General features: G+C 34.0%; 1 protein-coding gene across 2 annotated transcripts in view; it reads right to left on the bottom strand.

Moving 5' to 3' along the window:
• Positions 1-26,508, bottom strand: part of LOC149796005 (ATP-binding cassette sub-family C member 1-like) — a 155,144-nt gene that overhangs the window by 23,974 nt on the left and 104,662 nt on the right. For both annotated transcript variants that reach the window (XM_089965927.1, XM_089965926.1), the window contains 8 exons: positions 25,840-26,032; positions 22,896-22,992; positions 21,059-21,224; positions 16,748-16,982; positions 14,672-14,982; positions 9,474-9,673; positions 4,650-4,773; positions 2,181-2,282 (listed from right to left, as the gene is read on the bottom strand). In XM_089965927.1, coding sequence (XP_089822053.1) covers positions 2,181-2,282; positions 4,650-4,773; positions 9,474-9,673; positions 14,672-14,982; positions 16,748-16,982; positions 21,059-21,224; positions 22,896-22,992; positions 25,840-26,032 — 1,428 coding nt within the window. The remainder of the gene's footprint in view (positions 1-2,180; positions 2,283-4,649; positions 4,774-9,473; positions 9,674-14,671; positions 14,983-16,747; positions 16,983-21,058; positions 21,225-22,895; positions 22,993-25,839; positions 26,033-26,508) is intronic.

Here is a 26,508-nt window from a genome sequence, read left to right as displayed (position 1 = left end):
TACTAGTATATGTGCATGTGTTGATGCAAATAATGCCAAGGTATATACAATAGGTCTATACTAGTATACGTACATGTGCTGATGCTAATGCCAAGGTTGCATAAAGGTCTATACTAGTTTATGTACACACGTTGATGCTATGCCAAGGTAGTATAATAGGTCTATAATAGTATATGTACATGTGCTGACACTAATGCCAAGGTAGTACAATAGGTCTATACTAGTATATGTACATGTGCTGATGCTAATGCCAAGGTTGTATAAAGGTCTATACTAGTTTATGTACACACGTTGATGCTAATGCCAATGTAGTATAATAGGTCTATACTAGTATATGTACATGTGCTGACACTAATGCCAAGGTAGTACAATAGGTCTATACTAGTATATGTACATGTGCTGATGCTAATGCCAAGGTAGTACAATAGGTCTATACTAGTATATGTACATGTGCTGATGCTAATGCCAAGGTAGTATAATAGGTCTATACTAGTATATGTACATGTGCTGACACTAATGCCAAGGTAGTACAATAGGTCTATACTAGTATATGTACATGTGCTGATGCTAATGCCAAGGTAATACAATAGGTCTATACTAGTATATGTACATGTGCTGATGCTAATGACAAGGTAGTACAATAGGTCTATACTAGTATATGTACATGTGCTGACACTAATGCCAAGGTTGTATAAAGGTCTATACTAGTATATGTACATGTGCTGACACTAATGCCAAGGTAGTACAATAGGTCTATACTAGTATATGTGCATGTGCTGACACTAATGCCAAGGTAGTACAATAGGTCTATACTAGTATATGTACATGTGCTGATGCTAATGCCAAGGTAGTATAATAGGTCTATACTAGTATATGTACATGTGCTGACACTAATGCCAAGGTAGTACAATAGGTCTATACTAGTATATGTACATGTGCTGATGCTAATGCCAAGGTAGTATAACAGGTCTATACTAGTATATGTACATGTGCTGACACTAATGCCAAGGTAGTACAATAGGTCTATACTAGTATATGTACATGTGCTGACACTAATGCCAAGGTAGTATAATAGGTCTATACTAGTATATGTACATGTGCTGACACTAATGCCAAGGTAATACAATAGGTCTATACTAGTATATGTACATGTGCTGATGCTAATGCCAAGGTAATACAATAGGTCTATACTAGTATATGTACATGTGCTGATGCTAATGCCAGGGTAATACAATAGGTCTATACTAGTATATCTACATGTGCTGATGCTAATGCCAAGGTAGTATAATAGGTCTATACTAGTATATGTACATGTGCTGATGCTAATGCCAAGGTAGTATAATAGGTCTATACTAGTATATGTACATGTGCTGATGCTAATGCCAAAGTAGTATAATAGGTCTATACTAGTATATGCACATGTGCTGACACTAATGCCAAGGTAGTACAATAGGTCTATACTAGTATATGTACACATGTGCTGATGCTAATGCCAAGGTAGTACAATAGGTCTATACTAGTATATGTACATGTGTTGATGCTAATGCCAAGGTTGTATAATAGGTCTATACTAGTATATGTACATGTGCTGACACTAATGCCAAGGTAGTATAATAGGTCTATACTAGTATATGTACATGTGCTGACACTAATGTCAAGGTAGTACAATAGGTCTATACTAGTATATGTACATGTGCTGACACTAATGCCAAGGTAGTATAATAGGTCTATACTAGTATATGTACATGTGCTGACACTAATGCCAAGGTAGTACAATAGGTCTATACTAGTATATGTACATGTGCTGATGCTAATGCCAAGGTAGTATAATAGGTCTATACTAGTATATGTACATGTGCTGACACTAATGCCAAGGTAGTATAATAGGTCTATACTAGTATATGTACATGTGCTGATGCTAATGCCAAGGTAGTACAATAGGTCTCTAATTTAATATGCACTGACCAGTCTTTATGCATTAAGTTACTAAGCACTGCCAGGTAGAACCATAACTAACTACACCAGCTGCAGGAGCAATAAAAGGCCTTATAACATTTAAAAATAAGTAATTTGATTGATACAGTTGACACAGTCGATAATTTTAAAATGATAATCAGTCTTAATAATCATATCATTCAAAATTTTATGCTTTATGTTCATTTTAATATATTCTTACTTACCTCAGTTGCAATTTCCATGTACTCTTTCACTCTCTCAACTGAGACAACATTTGACTCCAAGTCACTGCTCATCCGCACCATGAAATTTAGAGCACCTGTCACCTAAAAAAAGAAAAAATAAGGTGTTTACTCATTATCATAATTCATCACACCTACAAGGGAATATATGGAGTAGCCACACAAAATATATATATATATATATATATATATATATATATATATATATATACACACACTAATGAAAGCAATAAGTATACTCAAGCAAGAAAATTAAGTCAGCATGACCAATGTTTGGTATGGTTTAGTGACTCTTCTTGAGATACATATTTCAAATGAATATGTCAAATAAGGTCCAAAATACTGAGCGTAATGGACAGATAACATGCAAGTCATTCAAGCAAGAAAATTTGGCACAGTGATCTAATTTTGATATGGATGAGTTACCCTCCTTGAGATGCCTCCATATGCCATGTTTTATGAGTGGAGGTGAAATAGGTCTCCAAGATATTGCTTGTGTAACAAATGCATAAGTGAAAACACAAAGTCACTCAAGCCTGAAAAATAGGTCACAGTGACCTAGAATTTATAAGGTAGAATTAATCTCCTTGATAATATATCAACTTTGCAATTTTCATAACTGCAGGTGAATTATGGTCTAAGACAAAAATGATGTAACAAATAGCTTCTAATTTTTAAAAAAACATGAATACATGGTTACAATGACCTAGTGTTTGTATAGTTCAGTTACTCTCATTAAGCAGTATCCAAATACACATTTCCAAGTCTGTAGATAAATTAGGAACAAAGATAATAAGTAACAAATGAACTGTTGAATATCCATATCACCCAAATATGAAAATTATCTCACACTGACCTACTTTTGGTATGGTTAAATTACTTTCTTTGAGATACAAGCACATACCAATTTTTCTGAGTGTAGTTAAATTACATTCTTTGAAGTACAAGCACATAACAATTTGCATGACTGTGGTTAAATTACTTTCTTTGAGATACAAGCACATACCAATTTTGATACAAGCACATACCAATATTTCTGAGTGTGGTTAAATTGCTTTCTAAGAGATATAAGCACATACCAATTTTTCTGAGTGTCTTTAAATTACATTCTTTGAGGTACAAGCACAAACCAATTTGCATGAGTGTGGTTAAATTACTTTCTTTGAGATACAAGCATGTACCAATTTTCTGAGTATGGTTAAATTACTTTCTTTGAGGTACAAGCACATACCAATTATTCTGAGTGTGGTTAAATTACATTCTTTGAGGTACAAGCACATACCAATTTGCATGACTGTGGTTAAATTACTTTCTTTGAGATACAAGCACATACCAATATTTCTGAGTGTGGTTAAATTACTTTCTTTGAGGTACAAGCACATACCAATTTTTCTGAGTGTGGTTAAATTACATTCTTTAAGGTACAAGCACATACCAATTTGCGTGAGTGTGGTTAAATTACTTTCTTTGAGACACAAGCACATACCAATTATTGAGTATGGTTAAATTACTTTCTTTGAGACACAAGCACATACCAATTATTGAGCAAGGTTAAATTACTTTCTTTGAGACACAAGCACATACCAATTATTCTGAGTATAGTTAAATTACTTTCTTTGAGGAACAAGCACATACCAATTATTCTGAGTATGGTTAAATTACTTTCTTTGAGACACAAGCACATACCAATTATTCTGAGTATGGTTAAATTACTTTCTTTGAGACACAAGCACATACCAATTATTCTGAGTGTTGGTGAAATAGTCAGATACTTAAGATGTAAAAAAAACTTATAACTGAAACAAGAGAAGTCACTGAAGTGTGAATATATAGTCTCATTGTTATGGTTGAGTTACTTTCTCAAGATTTATGTACATACCTATGTTCATGAAATAGGTCCAAGATATTGAGTGTGTAATGATCAGCTGAAAATACAGAAGTCACTAGAGCGTGCCAATAGATTATAGTGACCTTGTCCAGTCATGGCTGGTTTACATTCATGACAATTTTCATGAGCATAGGTGAAAAAGAATTTAAGATACTGAAAGTGTAACAAATGTACAGTAGAAAATACAAAAGCAACTCGGGCATGCAAGTCAGGTAATACTGACCTAGTTTGGGTATGGTTGAGCTACTTTTATTGAGATGTACATATATACCAATTTTTTTTTTTTGTAAGTGAAAGAGAAACCAAAAGACATTAAGTGTATAACAAATGAACAACTGAAAATACTCAGGTCATTCAAGTGTGCAAATTAGGTAGCTAGTTTTGATGTAGCTGAGTTCCTCTTCCAGAAATGCAATGTTTCCCAAAAATATGGATCATGTACAATTCTCATGTTGGATCAAACAGAAAGATTTTGAATGCATGATGAAGCACACACTTCAGGGTTTAAAACATGTCTCAAGCAAACAGCTAACTTAGCCAAAATGTAATTATTTCAGACCTACCTGCAACGCATAAGAGATGGACAGTCCCACCATACCTCCTGTTGAAGAGGAACTTACAACAGCAAAAATGGCTGCTGCAAACACAATCAGATTACCTATGAATTCCAGTCTTAAGCCTAGCCATCTGAAAAAAAAATAATATAACTTAGCCATTAGAGGCCATCAAAGAGTATGGCAAATACAGCATTACAGGTGATCAAAGAGTATGGCAAATACAGTATTACAGGTGGTCAAAGAGTACAGCAAATACAGCACTGAAGGTGATAAAAGAGTACAGAAAAATACAGCATTAAAGGTGATAAAAGAGTATGGCAAATACAGCTTAACAGGCCATCAAAGAGTATGGAAAATACAGTATTACAGGTGATCAAAGAGTATGGCAATAGAGTATTACAGGTTGTCAAAGAGTACAGCAAATACAGCAATGAAGGTGATAAAAGAGTACAGCAAATACAGTATTACAGGTGATCAAAGAGTACAGCAAATACAGCACTGAAGGTGATAAAAGAGCACAGCAAATACAGCATTAAAGGTGATAAAAGAGTATGGCAAATACAGTATTACAGGTGATCAAAGAGTATGGCAATAGAGTATTACAGGTGGTCAAAGAGTACAGCAAATACAGCACTGAAGGTGATAAAAGAGTACAGCAAAATACAGCATTAAAGGTGATAAAAGAGTATGGCAAATACAGCTTAACAGGCCATCAAAGAGTATGGCAAATACAGTATTATAGGTGATCAAAGAGTATGGCAAATACAGCATTACAGGTGATCAAAGAGTATGGCAAATAGAGTATTACAGGTGATCAAATAGTATGGCAAATACAGTATTACATGTGATCAAAGAGTATGGCAAATACAGAATTACAGGTGATCAAAGAGTATGGCAAATACAGCATTACAGGTGATCAAATGGTATGGCAAATACAGCATTACTGGTGATCAAAGAGTATGGAAATAGAGTATTACAAGTAATCAAAGAGTATAGCAAATACAGCATCACTGGTGATCAAAGAGTATAGCAAATACAGCATTACAGGTGATCAAAGAGTATGGCAATAGAGCATTACAGGTGATCAAAGAGTATGGCAGATACAGCATTACAGGTGATCAAAGAGTATAGCAAATACAGCATTACAGGTGATCAAAGAGTATGGCAATAAAGCATTACAGGTGATCAAAGAGTATGGCAAATACAGCATTACATGTGATCAAAGAGTCTGGCAATAGAGCATTACATGTAATCAAAGAATACAGGAATACAACATTATATGTGATCAAAGAGTATGGCGCAATAGAGCAATACAGGTGATCAAAGAGTATGACAAATACATCATTACAGGTGATCAAAGAGTATGGCAAATACAACATTAAAGGTGATCAAAGAGTATGACAAATACAGAATTACAGGTGATAAAAGAGTATGGCAGATACAGCATTACATGTGATCAAAGAGTTGGTAAATACAGCATTACAGGTGATCAAAGAGTATGGCAATAGAGCATTACAGGTGGTCAAAGAGTATGGCAAATACATCATTACAGGTAATCAAAGAGTATGGCAAATACAGAATTAAAGGTGACCAAAAAGGCAGATACAGCATTACAGGTGATCAGAGAGTATGGCAAATACAGCACTACAGCTGATCAAAGAGTATGGCAGATACAGCATTACAGCTGATCAAAGAGTATGGCAGATACAGCATTACAGGTGACCAAAGAGTATGGCAAATACAGTATTACAGGTGATCAAAGAGTATGGCAAATACAGCATTACAGGTGATCAAAGAGTATGGCAAATACAGCATTACAGGTGATCAAAGAGTATGGCAGATACAGCATTGAAGACAATCAAGGCACACTTTGGACACATTTATATAATGAAGCAGTACTATGGTAGTAGTTACTGATAACTCAGGACCCCTACATTTATATAATGAAGCAGTACTATGGTAGTAGTTACTAATAACTCAGGACCCCTACATTTATATAATGAAGCAGTACTATGGTAGTAGTTACTGATAACTCAGGACCCCTACCCAGACTATTTGCTTTATGCCCATTTAACAAAAACACTAAATCACATTACAGGTGATCAGAGACTACAACAGATGCTGCATTTTGAATGCATATATACATCGAATGCATATATACATCGAATACATATATACATTGAATACATACATACATTGAATACATATATACACTGAATACTTATATACATCAAACACTTATATACATCGAATACATATATACATTGAATACATATATACATAGCATACATATATACATCAAATACATATATACATTGAATACTTATATACATTGAATACATATATACACTGAATACATATATACATCGAATACATATATACACTGAATACATATATACATTGAATACATATATACATTGAATACATATATACATCAAATACATATATACACTGAATACATATATATATTGAATACATATATACACTGAAGCAGTACTGTGCACTATGGTAGTATACACTGTTATGTTGCGTACATTTAATTCATACTATGTGCTTGATCTATCTCCATTGATGATAGAGGAGGGGGTGTGTGTGTGTGTGTGTGTGTGTGTTTGTGAGTGTGTGTGTGTCCCAGTTTTGTCATGTTTGTAAGTTATAAATAAGTCCTTTACTTATATCTGAGTTCATGGCCAAGCCTTATTTACAAACATAGAATTTTCTGGAATTGAACTTGTTACCCACTTCTTGGTCATTTTATTGTGTCTGGGGTTTTATCTAAGGTTGTGGTAAAAATAATTATTAATTCATATTTTAACATCACTCTGTGGAATCACTTTTAGTTGTGTTCAGTTATAATTTATTAGAGATTATTTATTCAAACTATTCACTGGAATTACAAAGTGCTCATCAACTTTTGGACTAAAGCAGTACTTTGGGACTATCAAGGATTCATTCAAAGACATTCTGGATTATATTATTGTGGTACATCAAGACATTTGGTACACTGAAAGAAATGCCATCCCTAATGTAAATGAGAAGTTCACCAGTATCCTTTCTTAATGTAAATGATAAGTCCACCAGTATCCTTTCTTAATGTAATAGAGAAGTCCACCAGTATCCTTTCCTAATGTAAATGAGAAGTCCACCAGTATCCTTTCTTAATGTAAATGAGAAGTCCGCCAGTATCCTTTCTTAATGTAAATGAGAAGCCCAGCAGTATCCTTCCCTAATGTAAATAAGAAGTCCACCAGTATCCTTTCTTTGAAAACTTAAGAATTTTAAGCTCATCATAATGAAAATGTTCATTTAAGAAGGTTTTGATGAGTGCAAAAATATTGATCACTGAATTATTTCATGAAAGAATTAACTTGGTTTCATAAAAAATTTTTAAAAATATGTTTATTTTCAAATGATAAATTTTGAGACCCTTTTGCTTATGTCATTGATTTTGAGACAACTCAAAGCTGAGATGGTCTTGAGATAAATGGCATAGAATATCCGAGTTAATATTTTGCTATGCATATTTTGTGATTCAACTTTTATTCCTTACTGTAGATTGTAAGGGTTCTTTAGTAGATAATATATTAAAGAGATAATTTTGTCCATTGTAGGTTTGTACTCTGGGGTGAGGTCATTTTGTTTGAGTAAACATTTTTGGGGCCTTTTGGCCTTGGAAGGTGTAGAAGTAATCTTGTTGATGAATTTGATGGGATTTGAGTTCAAGTCATTGGTCTTCCCCAAGGAAAATGTGGATAACCTGATTTCTGACTGGTTGGCTGTTAAAGGACCTGACCTTGTTAACAAATTAGAGTGATCTGGAAATGAAATTTTGGCTGTCATATTGGTCTAATGGTTCCCATGCATTTTTAAAGATAAATTTCAAGGTCATTTCCAAAGTATTTCCAGAACGAAATATATTTTATTAAGATTCACTATTAACCATTGCTAAATGGAATTAAAGAACATTTTAGTTTACAAAACATGCATTTGTTTTAAATTCAAAAGATATTTCAAGACTCTCCCAAAACATTTGAGTCAGATATACGATCATGCACCAAACCACAAAATGAATCACAAGAAACAAGTTTGACTACTGTATACAGTAATCATATAAATTTGCATGTAAAGTCATTTTAATTGACAATAAATATTCTAACTTTACTTTGCTGAACTGCATTATGTTGGTACGAGGAAACAATAACATAACATTTCCTTTCAAACATTTAATTTTAAACAAATCAGAATAATTAGTTGTAACTCAAGATAGCAAGCTATATGCATGTTATACAAAGTAAACATTTCTTATCACAGTATGAGAGGCCCCAAGTGGCTGAGTGGTCTAAAGGACTCTCCGTTATGGATCATTGCCATCTCACCTGTCTGTGTGGGTTCAAGTTTCAGATTCAGCCAATGTAGGTATGTGAGAAAGCTTGCCAGTAGCTTCTCATGGGTCGGTGGTTCTTTTTGGGGGTTTTCCCGGGTTCTTCCTCCACCATTAATACTGGCCGCCATGTATAGCCTATCATGTGCTGAAAAATGGGATTAGAGACCTAATTATTTCTGATAACTGTTCATATTTAATTTTTGGGTATTCAGGACAATAAGTTTTTTCGTGAAGCAAATGTAATAAAAGTCATTCCATTTTGTGTTGTTTTTTTAAGAACTTTAAGTGTAATAAAAGCCATTCCAATGTGTGTTGTTTTTATAAGTAATTCTAGTGCAATAAAAGTCAATCCAATTTGTGCTTTTCTTATTAAGCAATTCTAGTGCAATAAAAGTCATTGCAATTGGTGTTGTTTTTTTATAAGTAATTCTAATGTAATATTTGACCTATTTGAGGCAATTCCAGCAAAGTAGAAGACTTGATTATGGTCCACTTTTTCTTTGGCTTCAGTGATAAATCGATCAGTCAGTCCATATGCCCGAACTGTGCTGGTTCCCACCAAAATCTCTCCAAAGTGGGTGTACACTGGAGACCGAGTAGTAGATTCAATTCGTTTCAACTGTCTTGAAGTTGGGATGTAAAATCTCTGTAAATGATAAGTTGTTTGGTAAAACTCTACATGTTCAATACAATACCTTGAAGTTGGAATGTAAAATCTTTATCAATGAGGACTTGTTTGTTAGAATTCTACATGTCCAATACAATACTTTGAAAATGGGATGCAAAATCTCTACAAATGAGGACTTGTTTGGTAGAACTCTACATGTCCAGTACAATGCCTTGAAGTTGGAATGTAAAATCTTCATCAATGAGGACTTGTTTGGTAGAACTCTACATGTCCAATACAATGCCTTGAAGTTGGAATGTAAAATATCTATAAATGAGGACTTGTTTGGTAAAGCTCTACATCACCAATACAATGCCTTGAAGTTGGAATGTAAAATCTCTGGAATGAGGACTCTGAAACCATTCTGACACAACAATTAACTTGTTCATTCTTCATTACAATTTCCAGCAATCTGATTGGCCAAGCCATTTCAAATTTATTTTGATTATACCTGTATGAAATAAAGATAAATTAATTTAGCCACACCCACTAGTAATACTTCTTCTGACATTCAAAGTATTATTTATAAAATATTTGTAAACTACACCGACGTAAGGTTGGTTTACAATAACAATGGAGGCTATGTAATCATATCTAAATTAAGAGTGCATAGTAAGTAATACTGTGAATGAAACAACAACAGAATTTTACTTTATATGACTCTGACAGAATAAAGATGAAGATTGGATCAATCAAAATTGTACATAATCTTCATAAAGTGAAGGAAAGAGACAGTCAGCCATGAGCCCTGCTGCATACTGACAAGTACATTGTAACAATGTTACATATTAGAAGGCCATGAGAAGAAAATTACTCTGGCACAAATGAATAGCTAATTTCATCTCACGATTAGACAAGCTTTGGATCAAAGCCAATATTTTTAGGAATTGAATGAAATTGGGGCCTGAAAGGAAAACTGAAAGAAGTTAACATTCTCTTCAGCTGTAATTCAAATTTAAATAAATAATGTAGATTTTAATACTTAGGACTTAGTATACCCACTCATGAAAAGGTAGAAGTATCCCTGACAGTCATAAAAAGAGGGAGCTGAAAGACTGTCTTGGGATTTATAGAGATGGTAAGGTGTTTCTCTAAGGTATTTCATATGGATAGACCCTGATACAGCAAAGAAATAAAAGAAACTGGGAGAATTGAACTATGAGTTCTAGACCAGATGTTCAAAAAGTCATGTTCACTTTTTTAGTGTGCAGCCTTACAATCTCTCTCTCTCTCTTCATTTTTTTGTTTAAGAAACAATTCTTTCATTGATAATAATCACAAGCAGCTTGTTAAACCCACCCCCACCCCCAAATTAATCTTAAAAAAGAGTTATGCTATCTTTTTCAACAGATTTCATTCTGGCTGTTTTGACTTCCAGCATTGACAAGAATGACAAGGTCCATAAACAATGATGACTCTACTCATTCAAATTATCCTATTAAACAGACATATTTGTCATTTCCTGTAAGCTATGGACACTACTGCAAAAGCTATGGAAGAAAACCTCTTTTCATTAATAGATGTGGCACACTAGCCAAGACAAGTCAGCACTAATTCCAAATGTTGGGATATAAGGAAGAAAGTAATTGAACAAATCAAAATTATTGTTACACTTTAATCGTCCGGTGGCCTAGTGGTTAGAGCATCCACCTCAGATGCAGGAGGTGGTGGGTTCGATCCCCAGCCGAGTCATACCAAAGACTTACAAAAATGGTACTAACAGCTGCCTCACTTGGTGCTCAGCATTAAGAGGTTAGTGTTAGGACTGGTTGGCCTGGTGTCAGGATAATGTGACTGGGTGGAACATCGTGCTACATGTCTGCGGCATGATGCTCCAGTGCTAGACATCACTATAAACTGCCATATTGCAGACATCATAGCGATATAACTGAAAAATTGTTAAAGCTTCGTTAAAAATCTAAATCACATACATACACAAACATTTTAATCGTATGCATATATTTCCACCATGGATTTCACATTGGGTATTTAGACTGTATGGGTTTTTCTGCCATGGATTTCACATTGGGTATTTAGACTGTATGGGGTTTATCCATCATGGATTTCACATTGGGTATTTAGACTGTATGAAGTTTTTCCATCACGGATTTCACATAGGGTATTTAGACTGTATGGGGTTTATCCACCATGGATTTCACACTGGGTATTTAGACTGTATGAAGTTTATTCACCATGGATTTCACATTGGGTATTTAGACTGTATGGGGTTTATCCACCATGGATTTCACACTGGATATTTAGACTGTATGAAGTTTTTCCATCATGGATTTCACATTGGGTATTTAGACTGTATGGGGTTTATCCACCATGGATTTCACACTGGGTATTTAGACTGTATGAAGTTTTTCCACCATGGATTTCACACTGGGTATTTAGACTGTATGAAGTTTTCCCATCATCGATTTCACATTGGGTATTTAGACTGTATGGGGTTTATCTACCATGGATTTCACACTGGGTATTTAGACTGTATGAAGTTTTTCCACCATGGATTTCACACTGGGTATTTAGACTGTATGGGGTTTATCCACCATGGTTTTCACATTGGGTATTTAGACTGTATGGGGTTTATCCACCATGGATTTCACATTGGGTATTTAGACTGTATGGGGTTTATCCACCATGGATTTCACATTGGGTATTTAGACTGTATGGGGTTTATCCACCATGGATTTCACATAGGGGTATTTATACTGTATGAAGTTTTTCCACGATGGATTTCACATAGGGTATTTAGACTGTATGGGGGCTGCTTACATAATGATCTAATCACCAACATTAAGCCTGCGCCTTATTGTTAGAGAAATGGCTGTTGTTTTTTGATTGGCTGTGTGCAAATTATGGATTCCAAATGCTAAGCTGTAAATATGGCTAGATATGCTTAGAATGGTCAATTTAACCTACTTTTTTGAATAATTTTCATTATTTTGTCTTTATTAGATAAGCATGGTCTGCTTCATGGATCACACAGTCTGTACTGCATATTTCAGTTCATACTTCAATAAACCAAAAAAATAAATGGTCAATCCTTAAAATGGTTTAATGTATTTATTATATGAATTCGACTTTAAAATTAATTTCTCAAATGTGCAAGCATCAATAGTTCCTGCATGATATCATCAAAATAATTTCATAATCACATATATTGGCAATTCTTTCTATTATCTTCTTTCAAATTCTATACATCAGGGTTTATGTTAGAATGCAAGATATCAGGGTCTATGTCAGAATGCAATATATCAGGGTCTATGTTAGAATGCAAGATATCAGGGTCTATGTTAGAATGCAAGATATCAGGGTCAATGTTAGAATGCAAGATATCAGGGTCTATGTCAGAATGCATGATATCAGGGTCTATGTCAGAATGCAAGATATCAGGGTCTGTGTCAGAATGCAAGATATCAGGGTCTATGTCAGAATGCAATATATCAGAGTCTATGTCAGAATGCAATATATCAGGGTCTATGTTAGAATGCAAGATATCAGGGTCTATGTCAGAATGCAAGATATCAGGGTCTATGTTAGAATGCAAGATATCAGGGTCTATGTCAGAATGCAAGATATCAGGGTCTATGTTAGAATGCAAGATATCATTGTCTATATCAGAATGCAAGTTATCCGGGTCTATGTTAAGATGCAATATTTCAGGATTCACACTAATTTCTCATGAATCACACCTAAAAATAAACTGAATGCACAAAAATTATGCATCATATTTTCAAGCCTTAACTTTATATTTTCTATAAAATTGCTCCTCTGTTCTTAAAATTCTCCACTTTTCTTCAAATGGAATAGGTGAATTCCCAAACACACATTTTACTTTTAGAATAGATCCTAATATGCTTAAAATTACAAACAGCCATCATAATAACAGGTAAAAACAGAGGATCACTGATCCTTCATGTACCTCACAATCCAGGTGTCACATTTTTATCCAAGATTTATTATTGAACATAATTAATATACAACACATTTGGTCAGAAAAAAATCTTATATGTATTAACTGTTCTCATTTCATGTTAAACTTACCCAAAAAAATCAAGGACTAATTTAAATGTTTTGATTTCTAAAAAGATTGCAAAATAAAAAAATATTCATTTCACAAATCTCATGCAAAACAAGCACTTTTATAAAATCTTCTATTTATCCTATGGTAAAATTTGTTTGACTTACCCATACTTGCCAAGTCAAAGTGAGTCACAACAGAACTATAAACTACCAAACTGCCCAACATGATCAGGTTTGAGAAAACATGAATTACAGAAACGGGTGGGGTGGGGTGGGGTAATCTTAAACACTTGTCTCATTTGATGGAATATACCAATATTTTACATCATTTGAAGTTTATTAATGCCTCAAGCAACCCATAAACAAGCAGTGAACACATTTTATTTCATAATTTATCCAACAGAATAAACCATAGACCGTTGGCAAATTAGGAAAGCAGGATGATTACTGGAAGATTTTTTAATGAGCAATTTGGATCAATGACCCTAAGAAATTAAAAACATTTTTAAAAAGGACTGAAAAAACTCAATTATGAAATAAATTATTTTTGTAATACATTTTGGCACTGTTTTTGAAAAATGAAATGACTGAAATAAACTATATTTATAAAAGAAAGTAGCAGAAATTAAAAGAGACAGTATAAAAAAAATCAAGCAGATAACCATTTTAAATTAACTGGTTTGTTGTGACATTTTTGCTATCATGTAAAGGCCAGAAAAAGTCCATTTAGATTTGTTTAACTAATAATTTATACCTATCACTATTTTTTCATTTCAATTAAAAATTTCTGAAAAAAAAAGTGGCCATTAGGTCTATAATGACATTAATTAAAACTTTTGTTCAATATACATTTCCATGAACTTAGGTTGCACGCAAAGAATCTCATTCCACCTTCACACAAATGGGTCCCCCTCCAACAATGTCTATAAAATTGGTAGGTATGCTCACCTGTATAAGGTAGTATAGTATCCCTAGTGGGACAATGACTGCCAGAAATATCGGGGTGCTGTAGCTGATAACAATGAGAGTGCTGAGTGACGTGAAAAATGTGTTCATCCACATCCTCAGAGTCTGTGGCAGATTGTTATCCACAGTCTCGATGTCTTTTGAGAAACGATTAACAATACGACCAAGCGGGGTCGTGTCAAAAAACGTCATGGGTGCACGGAAGATGTTTGACAATAAGCCCTCATGGAGGATTATGGAAGCCTTGATAACACAAACAGCATACAGCACCGCATATATTAGGATGACAATAGCTGGAAAAAAAAGAGAAAAAAATAGAATAAAATTTACCGAAGATGTGATATAATTGACCCAATTTTTAGTATGCAATGGACAAAAATGACAACTACTTAACAAATTTCCTTTCCTCTGTAATAAATTATGCACATCATGTCATCGTATCAGTCTTTCAAAGTAAACTGTTTACTTCCATACTGTTGTTATGTGTAAACAAAGATCTGTATCCTTTCTTAGTAGATCACTGCCTGAATTAAATTTGTGTCAATCTTCATTTAGGAGATGATGTTTCATTATTGCATTCAGGCGTCCTCTATAGTCAGCCTGAATTTTCCTCAGAATAGGAAATGTTCTTTCAGTGTCTGCATTGGAATGAGGCAATGTTGGTTAGTACTACTCTACCAAGTCTACCAAGAAGTTTACACAGTTTTCTGCCTGTGGACAGATTTGGGTTGCTGACTGTAACCCAGAAATGTTCAAGATTGGTTCCATCTGTGTAGAATTTGGGAAGCTCTTTTTAAAATCTATTTTACAGACAGAATGCATATTCATGTCAATCTGAACATAATTCTAACCACTGAAATTTAAGTTTCCATCAATAACTGAATTTTGTGTGATGTTCCGGATGTTTAGATTCTGTCATTTTTGCATAGGAAGATGCACACTTAGATATCTCAACAAATAGACCGGTTTTATCACATTGAACTCTTTAGTAATTACTAATCAAGTTATAATTCATTCACATCTGTAATCCTTTCCAAATTACTTTTGATAACACAAAGAATAATCCATCTCAACAAACATTAAACACCAAACTGACCCTGCTGAAATAATCAAAGTAATGTTAATGCTGCTTGAACTCTTTAGTAATCCAACCATGATCCATTCACGTCATTAATTCTCATAAATGTCAAGATTACCAGTTCACAGTCACGTGATCGCAGGAAGTCATTGCTGAAAATGTACTACACTGGAGCAAGGTGTTTAAAAAAATTTAAAATGTCTGTTCTGGAATTTTGTAAATAACTATTCTGAGCATGCAGAAGACTTCAGTGAGTGATTGGAGGGAAACCATCAAGGTCTGGAGGTTCACATGTATGTACTGGAGACATGCAGAATTTTTTCATTCTTTTCAGACACACCTATATCCTGCATCTGACTTCATTTTCAGATAATTTTTTACTTACTCATTTTAGAGGGCGATAGAGTCTAACCTTCCAAGCTGTCATCTCAATTATCCAGCCAGTTTTAAAATGTCTAACCTCCCAAACTGACATCTCAATTATCCAGCCAGTTTTAAAATGTTTGCCAAGTGTCATCTTCATCTTTAATTTTATCTTCCTTAAATATAATGACTGTGTATTCAAGTATATTATTCTTGATTTCTTTCATATGATAAAGGATTATTTTTTAAACCCATTCTGTCTCTATGACCTTTTGAAAAACACTAAGTCTATTACATTATTTTAAACTTTGTTACATGGCTTCCAAATTTTTAAATAAACATCCTGTGGACTCCTCTAGGCCAGCCAGAAATGGAAAAAAAAATCTCATCCTTTGATGGAATGAAAAACAAAACTCATAATACCTCCTTACAGCTAAATTAACTAATAAAGGAAGGAAGTTAGATACTGTATATATTCTCTACAATGGCTTAGATCAGTCTTCTGAAATGACAAAAGTGATATAAAAAAAATGATTAGTTTTCATGGTTTTTATATGGAAAGTAATTCTGCAACTTAGGCATACAAGAAAATTTGAAAATCTTATGAAAGACTTCACCTTGTGTCAGTCCAAAGGCTGCATATACACCAAGATACATATTATTCCTCGCCTGATAATCAGACGTATTAGCTATGTCAGTGTTCTCTTTAAGGTATTTGTCATCAGTCCATGCACTGAGCCAGACGCTTGAACCCACATTAGCTGCATTGTACAGGATGAAGAAAAAAAATATGAAGATGGTGGAGATTCCTCCGATGGCTCTGAAGTACTTCAGGTACACTGCAATTTTCACCTGCAAATAGAGAATAAACGTGTTTTCATGAGATATATGAATCAGAAAACATGTTCAGTAATATTATATGCCATAAAAATAATTTAACATTATGTCATAAGAATAATTTAACATTATATGCCATGAAAATAATTTAACATTATATGCCATGAGAATAATTTAACATTATGTCATAAGAATAATTTAACATTATATGCCATGAGAATAATTTAACATTATATGCCATGAGAATAATTTAACATTATATGCCATGAAAATAATTTAACATTATATGCCATGAGAATAATTTAACATTATGTCATAAGAATAATTTAACATTATATGCCATGAGAATAATTTAACATTATATGCCATGAGTTGATTGGAGCAAGTGTAATATATATTTTAATAATCAAAGAAATTTATAACTTTTTAATCTGAAGAACAAAAGTTGTCATATAACTATAATGACTTTGCATGTGTAAGAATTGTACCATTATGAATTTGCACACCAAGAATTATATATGTAATAAATGTGAATGATATATGATAAAATATATTTTGGGTTGAGTAGTAAAGTAAGAATTAGTTCAATCCATTTCAGAAAAAAATGCTGCATCTTTAAGCTGAAAAGGAATACATATACAGTATTCCCTCATTACAACACTGTGGGTAGCAGTCACACAGTATCCCGTCACCTAGTGAACTACCTTATAACGAAGTGCATGATACACTAGTCCCTCATTACAACACTGGGTGGCAGTCACACAGTATCCTGCCACCTAGTGAACTACCTTATAACGAAGTGCATGATACACTAGTCCCTCATTACAACACTGGGTGGCAGTCACACAGTATCCTGCCACCTAGTGAAACTACCTTATAATGAAGTGCATGATACACTAGTCCCTCATTACAAAACTGCCATGGTAGTCACAGAGTATGCTAGTTTGCAGTGATACACCTTATAATGAAGTATACAATATATATAATTGCACTACAACTGTACTACAACAATTCTGTGTACATTTGACCATCTACCTGGAAGTAATTGCCTCTTGAAATCATAGACAATGACACTGTGATTTCATTCAAGAGTATTCTAAAATCTCGAGTGCAAGAACAGATTTGAGCTTAATATTGTATCCTTGCCCTTAATTATTTTCAACATGCTTTTGTTTATAATTTCATGGTATTTGTATTCTTGTCCATACATATATACATCCTTATGTGTAAACTGATATCATAAAGCACTAAGAGCTTTTAAATATTAAGCACTGTACTAAGTCTTCATTTATATTTAGTAGAAGTAGTAGTAGTAGTAGCAGCAGTAGTAGTAATGAAATAGAATCCATGACCATGTCTGCCTTATAACAGGAACCATATTGTAATAAATGGTCTTACAATAAGGCAGTGCTATAGCAATGTAAAACCTGGCTCATACAAACTCTGCTATGACCAAGCACCTGTCATTTACAGGACAAACAGTACTAATGATACAGAAAAATGGGAACCAGCCTGGAAATGGGTAAACATAAAATAGAGTTTATATGGGTTTGGCTGACCAGGATTGGTTAATAATGTAAGTTATGTTTTAGGAAAAAGAATCTTTTGAGAGCTTATCCTAGTTGTAAGTAAAAAAAATTGAGACATTGTTTAAATGATGAAATTTCAGTCCTTTAACAGTCTTGAGTTTGGAACACTCAATACTAAAATTAGCATCTAACTCTTTGCTACGGAATTGAAAGCACATGTTTCAAACACATCCAGGTCCAGAAAATGCTGCTGCTCATATCCTTTCCTCTACAAAGAAGCTGATAGTCAGGTTTCATCTATACTGATAAATATAGGTTTGATCATCAGCACTCAAATTTTTTTAAAGTTATTTAATTTTTTACATCATGGTGTTTGCATAGGCTTACTTTGGGAACTGAATTAGTACTGTGAGTCCTACAACTACATTACTTAAATGCATGGATCAACTGCATAACATAAATGCACTGTCATGAGCAACCATCTGCAGAACATCACCAGCGATCATAATTTTTAGGCAAAATATGTGTTTTCCAAACTGCTATGAATAACTGCATCACAAAAGTATAAATACCACTGACCTTGATTTAATCCTTTTTGTAACAATGACCATTAAGGAGGGTCTGCAAACAAACTATGAATGACTGTCTTGAAAAAATGGAGACAAACACTGCTGACATGGAAACTGTGCCTGCCTAAAATACTATGACTGCTTTAAACAAAACGTGAGTCCCTTGAAGGGACTTTCACTCTAAGGGGCAGAAATTTTTTCCAAGAATTCAAGATAAAATCATTTCTTTCTTTTAACTGCTGAGTATTGAAATCATCTTTGACATTCTTTTGTTACAGCAAGATTGGACATAGTATTTAGATAATAACATTTCCAAATTTGATAATTAGATTTTCATGTCAACTGCTGTGGTGGACATACTGGGCATCATACTGGCACCAGTTTCATTTAGAATAAAGAAGACATCAACAGAATAAAGAGGTCACATGGTAACAATGGCCATTCTAATTTTCCCCTGGCAAATTTCGTACATAAATGCTTGTATTTAATAGCCACCTGCCTTCAGCAGTTAGCATCCAGGTGTTTCCTAACCAAACAGTGGTTTCACGCTGCCTTAAGTGGTTGCTGGAGCATATCAGCAGTGAACACTCCAAGTATGCAAATTCAATACTTCCTTTGCTTCATGAGCAAGGCACTGTTTATACTGTGTACTTACCATACTCCAGTCACACTTTTAGTCAAGTACAAAGTTGTCAACATGTCAGCTTAAAAAAAAGGGAGCTTTGATCCTTACAGGACAGGATTGAAGCAATTCATTTCCTGAATGGTGGAATTAGTAGCTGTGCTATTGCAGTAGAAACCAAAGTTGCCTTTTATTCCAGTGTGACAGGTATAGTTAGACATTTTCATCTATTTGCCTGTGACTGAAAGCTATCTCTGATGAAAAAATGTTTAATCATAAGAAACGATACAAGTTACATCCTTTTCATTAGGATCAAGGGTCATTCAATATTCAAAATTTTTCTGTAAAGACAGGTGAAGTTTCAGTTTATGGGTCACAATGAATAGCCATATATGGCTTATTTTGATTCTTTGTTCATCACAGGCTGATGTAATAATGCAGTTGTTAATAACACTGGCACAGAAGGGAGACAAAAATCCATTCAAATCAACAGTTTTTCTTTTAAAAATATATAATAAAAAGAAAATGTACATCTATTCCACTCATCATTTGTAAACATTTTGTATTTTTACTTTTGATTTTACCACTTCTGACAAGCAGTATTTTCCACTTCACATCTAAACTTAGTACATCTGCTCTAAAAATATATATATTATAAAATGCTGTATTGTGTTATTGACAAGACTGCCTTACCTTGGACATAGTATTTACGAAAATGCCAAGCGCAGCAGCTGTTAGCACCATTTTTATAAGTCTATGGTATGACTCAACCGGGCTCAAACCTGCAACCTCCTGCATCTGAGGCAGACACACTAACCACTAGGCCAGTGGAGCAGTCACTAAAATGTAATGGGGTCCATAATCATACTCACCTTATAAAAAGGACTTTCTTTAAATGAAGTACCCTATGTTGAGGGACAAGTGTACAGGTATTATTCACAACCAAGTCAACCATCATTTGGGGTTAGCATCTACTAAATAAAAAAGTTCCAATAATGATAATTTGCCATATCCTTTCAAATTTTACTCTCTTGCTCTGCTTTTCTGAAACAAATCTAAATTTAAAAACCCCTTCCATTGTGTAAACACTTTCTCTCTTTCAAGTAAGATGTTAGTTTAGTTCTGGAATACTTTTTAAATCAGCGGTGACAGTTCTCCAGAAAACAGCTGAAGGTGATCTCTAAAGCTGAGGGGAATGGAGAACTCATGAAAACACTGACCTTGCATAAGTGACCACTTGTCCTTTCATATGAAAAAACCAAGAATCAAACCTGGGACCACACATTATCCATCCACTGCTGCTCTATGGGTTTTGCTGTTCATGGATTTTTCCTCCTTCAAAATAATGATGACTGAAATCACTTGACTCACCCCTCCCTGTTCCATCTTCTCAGCTTCAATCAGTTTCTCCCCTGCGGCATCTGTGACCTCTGTAACCTGCTTGACCTCTCCAAGATCAAATTCATCACCACCAGGATGTTCCTCAATACAGGAGATTGTTCTCATTAATTTAGGTCGTCCATCCAACTGTTTCTTCCTATCAAATAAAATCTCAACTGAACATAAGAATTGCAGGTAAAAATGGCTAGATGAATAATAGTGTATACATCACTGATATTTACAGTCAACTCAATCAAGTACAATTCAAATTTGTGTACACAGCTTCCCATATTTTCTTTATCTGATTGGACCTATTTGTTTTCGGATACCAAAAATGATTCATCGAACTTTTTTTCATTTATTGTAATCTTCAGAGGATGTTGTACAATAATCATTTGCCTGAACTTTTGTTTTCAAGCCCAATCTAAAGAAATCTAGTGTTTCATTTTCAAGGAAAAGTCTCAATATGTTTGTCAGTAATTAAACAGAGATGAAATTCAGTTATCAGTTCAATCAAATATGAATGGGTACCAGTCTGTCTAAAGAAATACTTGTGCTTACTTAGCCAAAAATATTTAAGGTGATCACAAACTTACCAACAAAAAATATTAATTGAATCTTCAAACTTACCAACAAATAAAATTAATTAAATCTTCAAACTTATCAACAAAAAAAATTCATTGAATCTTCAAACTTACCAACAAATAAAATTAATTGAATCTTCACTTACCAACAAATAAAATTAACTGAATCTTCAAACTTACCAACAAAAAAAATCATTGAATCTTCAAACTTACCAACAAATAAAATTAACTGAACCTTCACTTACCAACAAATAAAATTAATTGAATCTTCAAACTTACCAACAAAAAAATTCATTGAATCTTCAAACTTACCAACAAATAAAATTAACTGAATCTTCAAACTTACCAACAAATAAAATTAATTGAATCTTCAAACTTACCAACAAATAAAATTAACTGAATCTTCAAACTTACCAACAAATAAAATTAACTGAATCTTCTATATCATGAAAGATTTGGTGCTATCTTTCCAATATGACCACCGTTTGAAGCAGATCGTTACATGAGTGTCTGTCTAAAAGTGAGTCCTAACATGAGATCAGAAATGTGTATGATAATGAATCAACAACAGTGTCACATGATTTCATCAGATGTGTGATCATATTGGATTTTAGTTCTTTTGTATTTTTTATCAAAATATATTAGATAATTGCCTTATCTTTTGATTTCTTTTAATAGACTGATTGTTAGTGCTGACATCATTATAAAAAATCCACATTAATGAGCTGTTAATTGGGTGTGATATTTATAGTTTGATTAAAGATTGTAATATTTGTATTGTAACTGGGAGATATCATCTGCTATTTATTACAGAACACATCAACAATTTCGCATGGATTAGTAAAAAAATATGTGTGTTTCCGGTTGGCTGACATATCTGTTTCTCACTGCTTACCCTAGCACTTTTTTCCTCCAAGGTAAAAACAAACACATAAAATCACATAATTATACATATAATGCTTTTTTTTAAAAACACACAAAAAAAACCACCTACATACCCTGATTCTAAAATGAGTGCAGCTGGAAACATATATATTTCTATTTTTTGCCTTAGTACATTCAAAGGAATCTTGAAACACAACAAACAAATATCCTTGCTGACTAGACTAGAGTGAGCATAAATCAAAGCTGGACCCACCCTGATGCTAGTCAAGTACAGAAACACTTGAGATATCCAAACCAAAGTCCCAAGTCAAGTCCAATAAAGGTTAGACATGAAAGATGTCAATGATTAGGTAGCCTACCTAGGAAGGCTTGATGGCACATCATCTTCCACGGAAATTCCTGACTCTGATAGGACAGACACCATACTTTTAAACACACGATTTCGAATCTGCTGCACTGGAAAACAATTTTTAAAAATTAACATTACAAAATTAAATCTACTGCCAGTGTGTTGTCACTGGTGCATCAGTGCATTGTGAGTGCATTATCTGGGTATTCCTATCTCTGAAATGAAGCTAACAACTATTACCAGACCCATTTTCTGACCCGTATACTGTCAAGGGAATGCCAGTGTATGTCAGTGTATTGCCATCTCTGAAATGAAACGAACAGCTATTACCAGACCCATTTTCTAACCGGTATACTGTCAAGGTAATGCCAGTGTATGTCAGTATATTGCCATCTCTGAAACGAAACAAACAATTATCGCCAGACCCATTTTCTGACCCGTATACTGTCAAGGTAATGCCAGTGTATGTCAGTGTATTGCCATCTCTGAAATGAAACGAACAGCTATTACCAGACCTATTTTCTAACCAGTGTACTTAGACTTATAAAAATGGTACTAGCAACTGTCTAGCTTGACACTTAGCATTGAGAGGTTAGTGTTAGGACATTTCGACCTAGTGTCAGGATAATGTGACTAGGTGGGACATGATGCTACATGTCTGTGGCATAATGCCCCACTGCAGACATCATAGTGATATGACTCAAACTGTTAAAGCTACATTAAAAATCTAAATCACACACACATTAATTTCTAATCAGTTCATTGTTAGAATATTATAAATATACTGTAAATTTATAATCTTTATATTGTCAGCCTATTGTATGTGGATTATAAATTTCTAATCAGTACATTATTGTAAATTTCTAATCAGAACATTGCCAGCTTATTATAAGTGTCACGTCAGATGCTAATTCAGTGGTAGCATTAAATAATAATGCAAATATAGGTTATTAATTTTTTTTTTTTTTTGGTGACACTATTTAATATCATTTGTTTTTTTATGTTAATGCATGCTATGGTGAAGTGACCACTATATGCCAACATCTATGCCCTTCAATGTGTATAGACCTGAGTCGATTGTACCATGGAAGATATATCATGAGACATTTTCTGCATCAACAGTAATATAAATATCTGAAATAGACTTATCCATTTCAGACCAATTTTAATTTGTATCTTCAGCCAAGTATATGGTTCTGACATTCTTAAAATCTAAGGAAACATTCTGTTGCAGTGGGGTAAACTGGCTGCAAGCTTAAGAAGCTCAAGTGTTGTATTATTCCTTACTGCTGCAGAATATACTACATTATATATAGCACAAAATACAAATGATCAGTGTGAAAAGAGCAAATTTTATAGTAAATTATGTTTCTCAAAGAATGCATACCCAATCTTATTAATGTTAGGGATGTAAGCCTTATACCTCCTGAATTCAGCCCCACTAAAAAAACGAAAATTCATCATTTTCTGTCTAAATCATATGGTGTTATGTATATTTAATTTATATTGCATGCCTGATCTTTGTCCATGATTCAGGTAGAGTTTTTGCCAATCTGACTTTTGTCATATTTTAAAGACATTTACTAAACACCAAGTTCAAGGCCTAACCTTTTTATCAGTTTGGTTATGTTCTGGAAGTGAACTTGTTGACAATATTTTGGAATTTACCAATAGTTTTTCATCAAATGCTAATGTGACATAGGTCAAGTTGAAATGTACATAAAGAGGCTTTGAAAATAAGTCTTCATTCCTATCTTAAAATCAGTCTGTGGAATCATTTTTATTTGTGTTCAGATATAGCTTGAGAGGAATCATTTCTTTCAATTATTCACTGAAATTACAAAGTGCTCATTGACTTTTTCGACTAAAACACTACTTTGAGATTACTGAGGACTAATTCAAAGACATTCTGGATTATATCATTGTGATATATCAAAATTATTGGTACATCAACACTTTCAAAAATACTGGTACATCAACACATTCAAAAATATTGGTACATCAGCACATAAAAGACTCTTGGTATGTTTGCACTTTCAAGACAATTAGTATATCAGCATATTCAAGACTATTGGAATTCATTAGGAAAATTCTATATTTCTGGATTTGTGATATAGCATTTAGGATTATTTGGGATTTAATTCACTATACCGTGTCTTTTGAATTTTAACTTTGTATTCAAGGCAAATAAATTATTTGCTGATTTTACTAAACTTGTTGGCTTTGTTTCTTTCTGTTACATAGTGTAAGACCACAGTCATAACAATAGCCAAAGGCAATAAGTCTTGTCCATTACCTCCCCTTGCCACTGCTAAGTATTGCCAGTTTTTAAGCTGAGCTTGCAAGGATGCTCACACTGAGGAGTGGTTAGGAGGGTCTTCAAGTAATGAGATCATGAAAATATTATTGGAGAAACATAATTCACAATACAATTTTCTTTCTCCTTTGATTCCCTGATTACATCAACATTAGGGAAATAGTTAACAGGAGGAGGTAATGCTGACCTTCCTACCTATACTGTGGGTATCCTTCTAAGGAAGAAAAACTGAATTCACCATGTGAACGATAATTCATTCTCCTGCTTAAAGCAACATTGTCTATGGTTACGTTACCCACAACTGTTCTATCAGGTTAAGAAGATGATCACTGAAATATTCTTACAATCCAAATTCACTGGCATATCTAGTGCAACTAAGAGGCTGTGTTGATTAGGTCTGGTGGTCATCTTGGCTGCAGCTATTTTGTCAACATAATACAGACCAAAAATATGACTTTGTGTCTTTTTGTAAGGCTGGATTCAGAAGGTAGAAGGCTTATTTCCCCTAAAGAGAAACATACATGTTCAAGAAGAAGAAAAAGAAATTCATACAATATTTAGCATTAATCAATATACTGACAGATCAATTTACTTAATGATTGGCTTTTTCATTTGATACTTATTTAATCAATGTCACCTTCAGGATCAATATCCTCTTCCTCCCCCTTGGACTGTTCAGTATAATAGGAACGGATGAACTGTGTACAGGCACCATTATGGTTTAACAGTTCCTCAAAAGTCCCTCGCTCACACACCTGTCCATTTGACAGTACAATTATCTCATCCACCATGGGAAGCCACTGCACACCATGAGTCACAAGTACACGAGTCTGGAATAAGAATCATACCAAAATTTTCCCACTATAGTCCATGCCTGATGATACAATTAATAAGGCAACACTCCCCTCACAAACACAGAGAAACACTACAGGTTAACTCATTACCCCAAACATTGAGAAACACTACAGGTTAACTCATTACCCCAAACACTGAGAAACACTACAGGTTAACTCATTACTCCTACATTTACATGCACCTAGGGTCCTGCATGCCATGACAATGGGATGCAGTTTACATTGTTTGTGTAAGGGTCCTGCATGCCATGACAATGGGATACAGTTTACATTGTTTGTGTAAGGGTTCAGCATGCCATGACAATGGGATACAGTTTACATTGTTTGTGTAAGGGTCCTGCATGCCATGACAATGGGATACAGTTTACATTGTTTGTGTAAGGGTTCAGCATGCCATGACAATGGGATGCAGTTTACATTGTTTGTGTAAGGGTACTGCATTTGAATGGTTG

Source organism: Sinohyriopsis cumingii, chromosome 7 (assembly GCF_028554795.1).
Source record: "Sinohyriopsis cumingii isolate HCF-2022 chromosome 7, ASM2855479v2, whole genome shotgun sequence".
NCBI lineage: Eukaryota > Metazoa > Mollusca > Bivalvia > Unionida > Unionidae > Sinohyriopsis > Sinohyriopsis cumingii.
The sequence above is the reverse complement of the archived record's forward strand: the minus strand, read 5'-3'. Positions and strand labels throughout refer to the sequence as shown.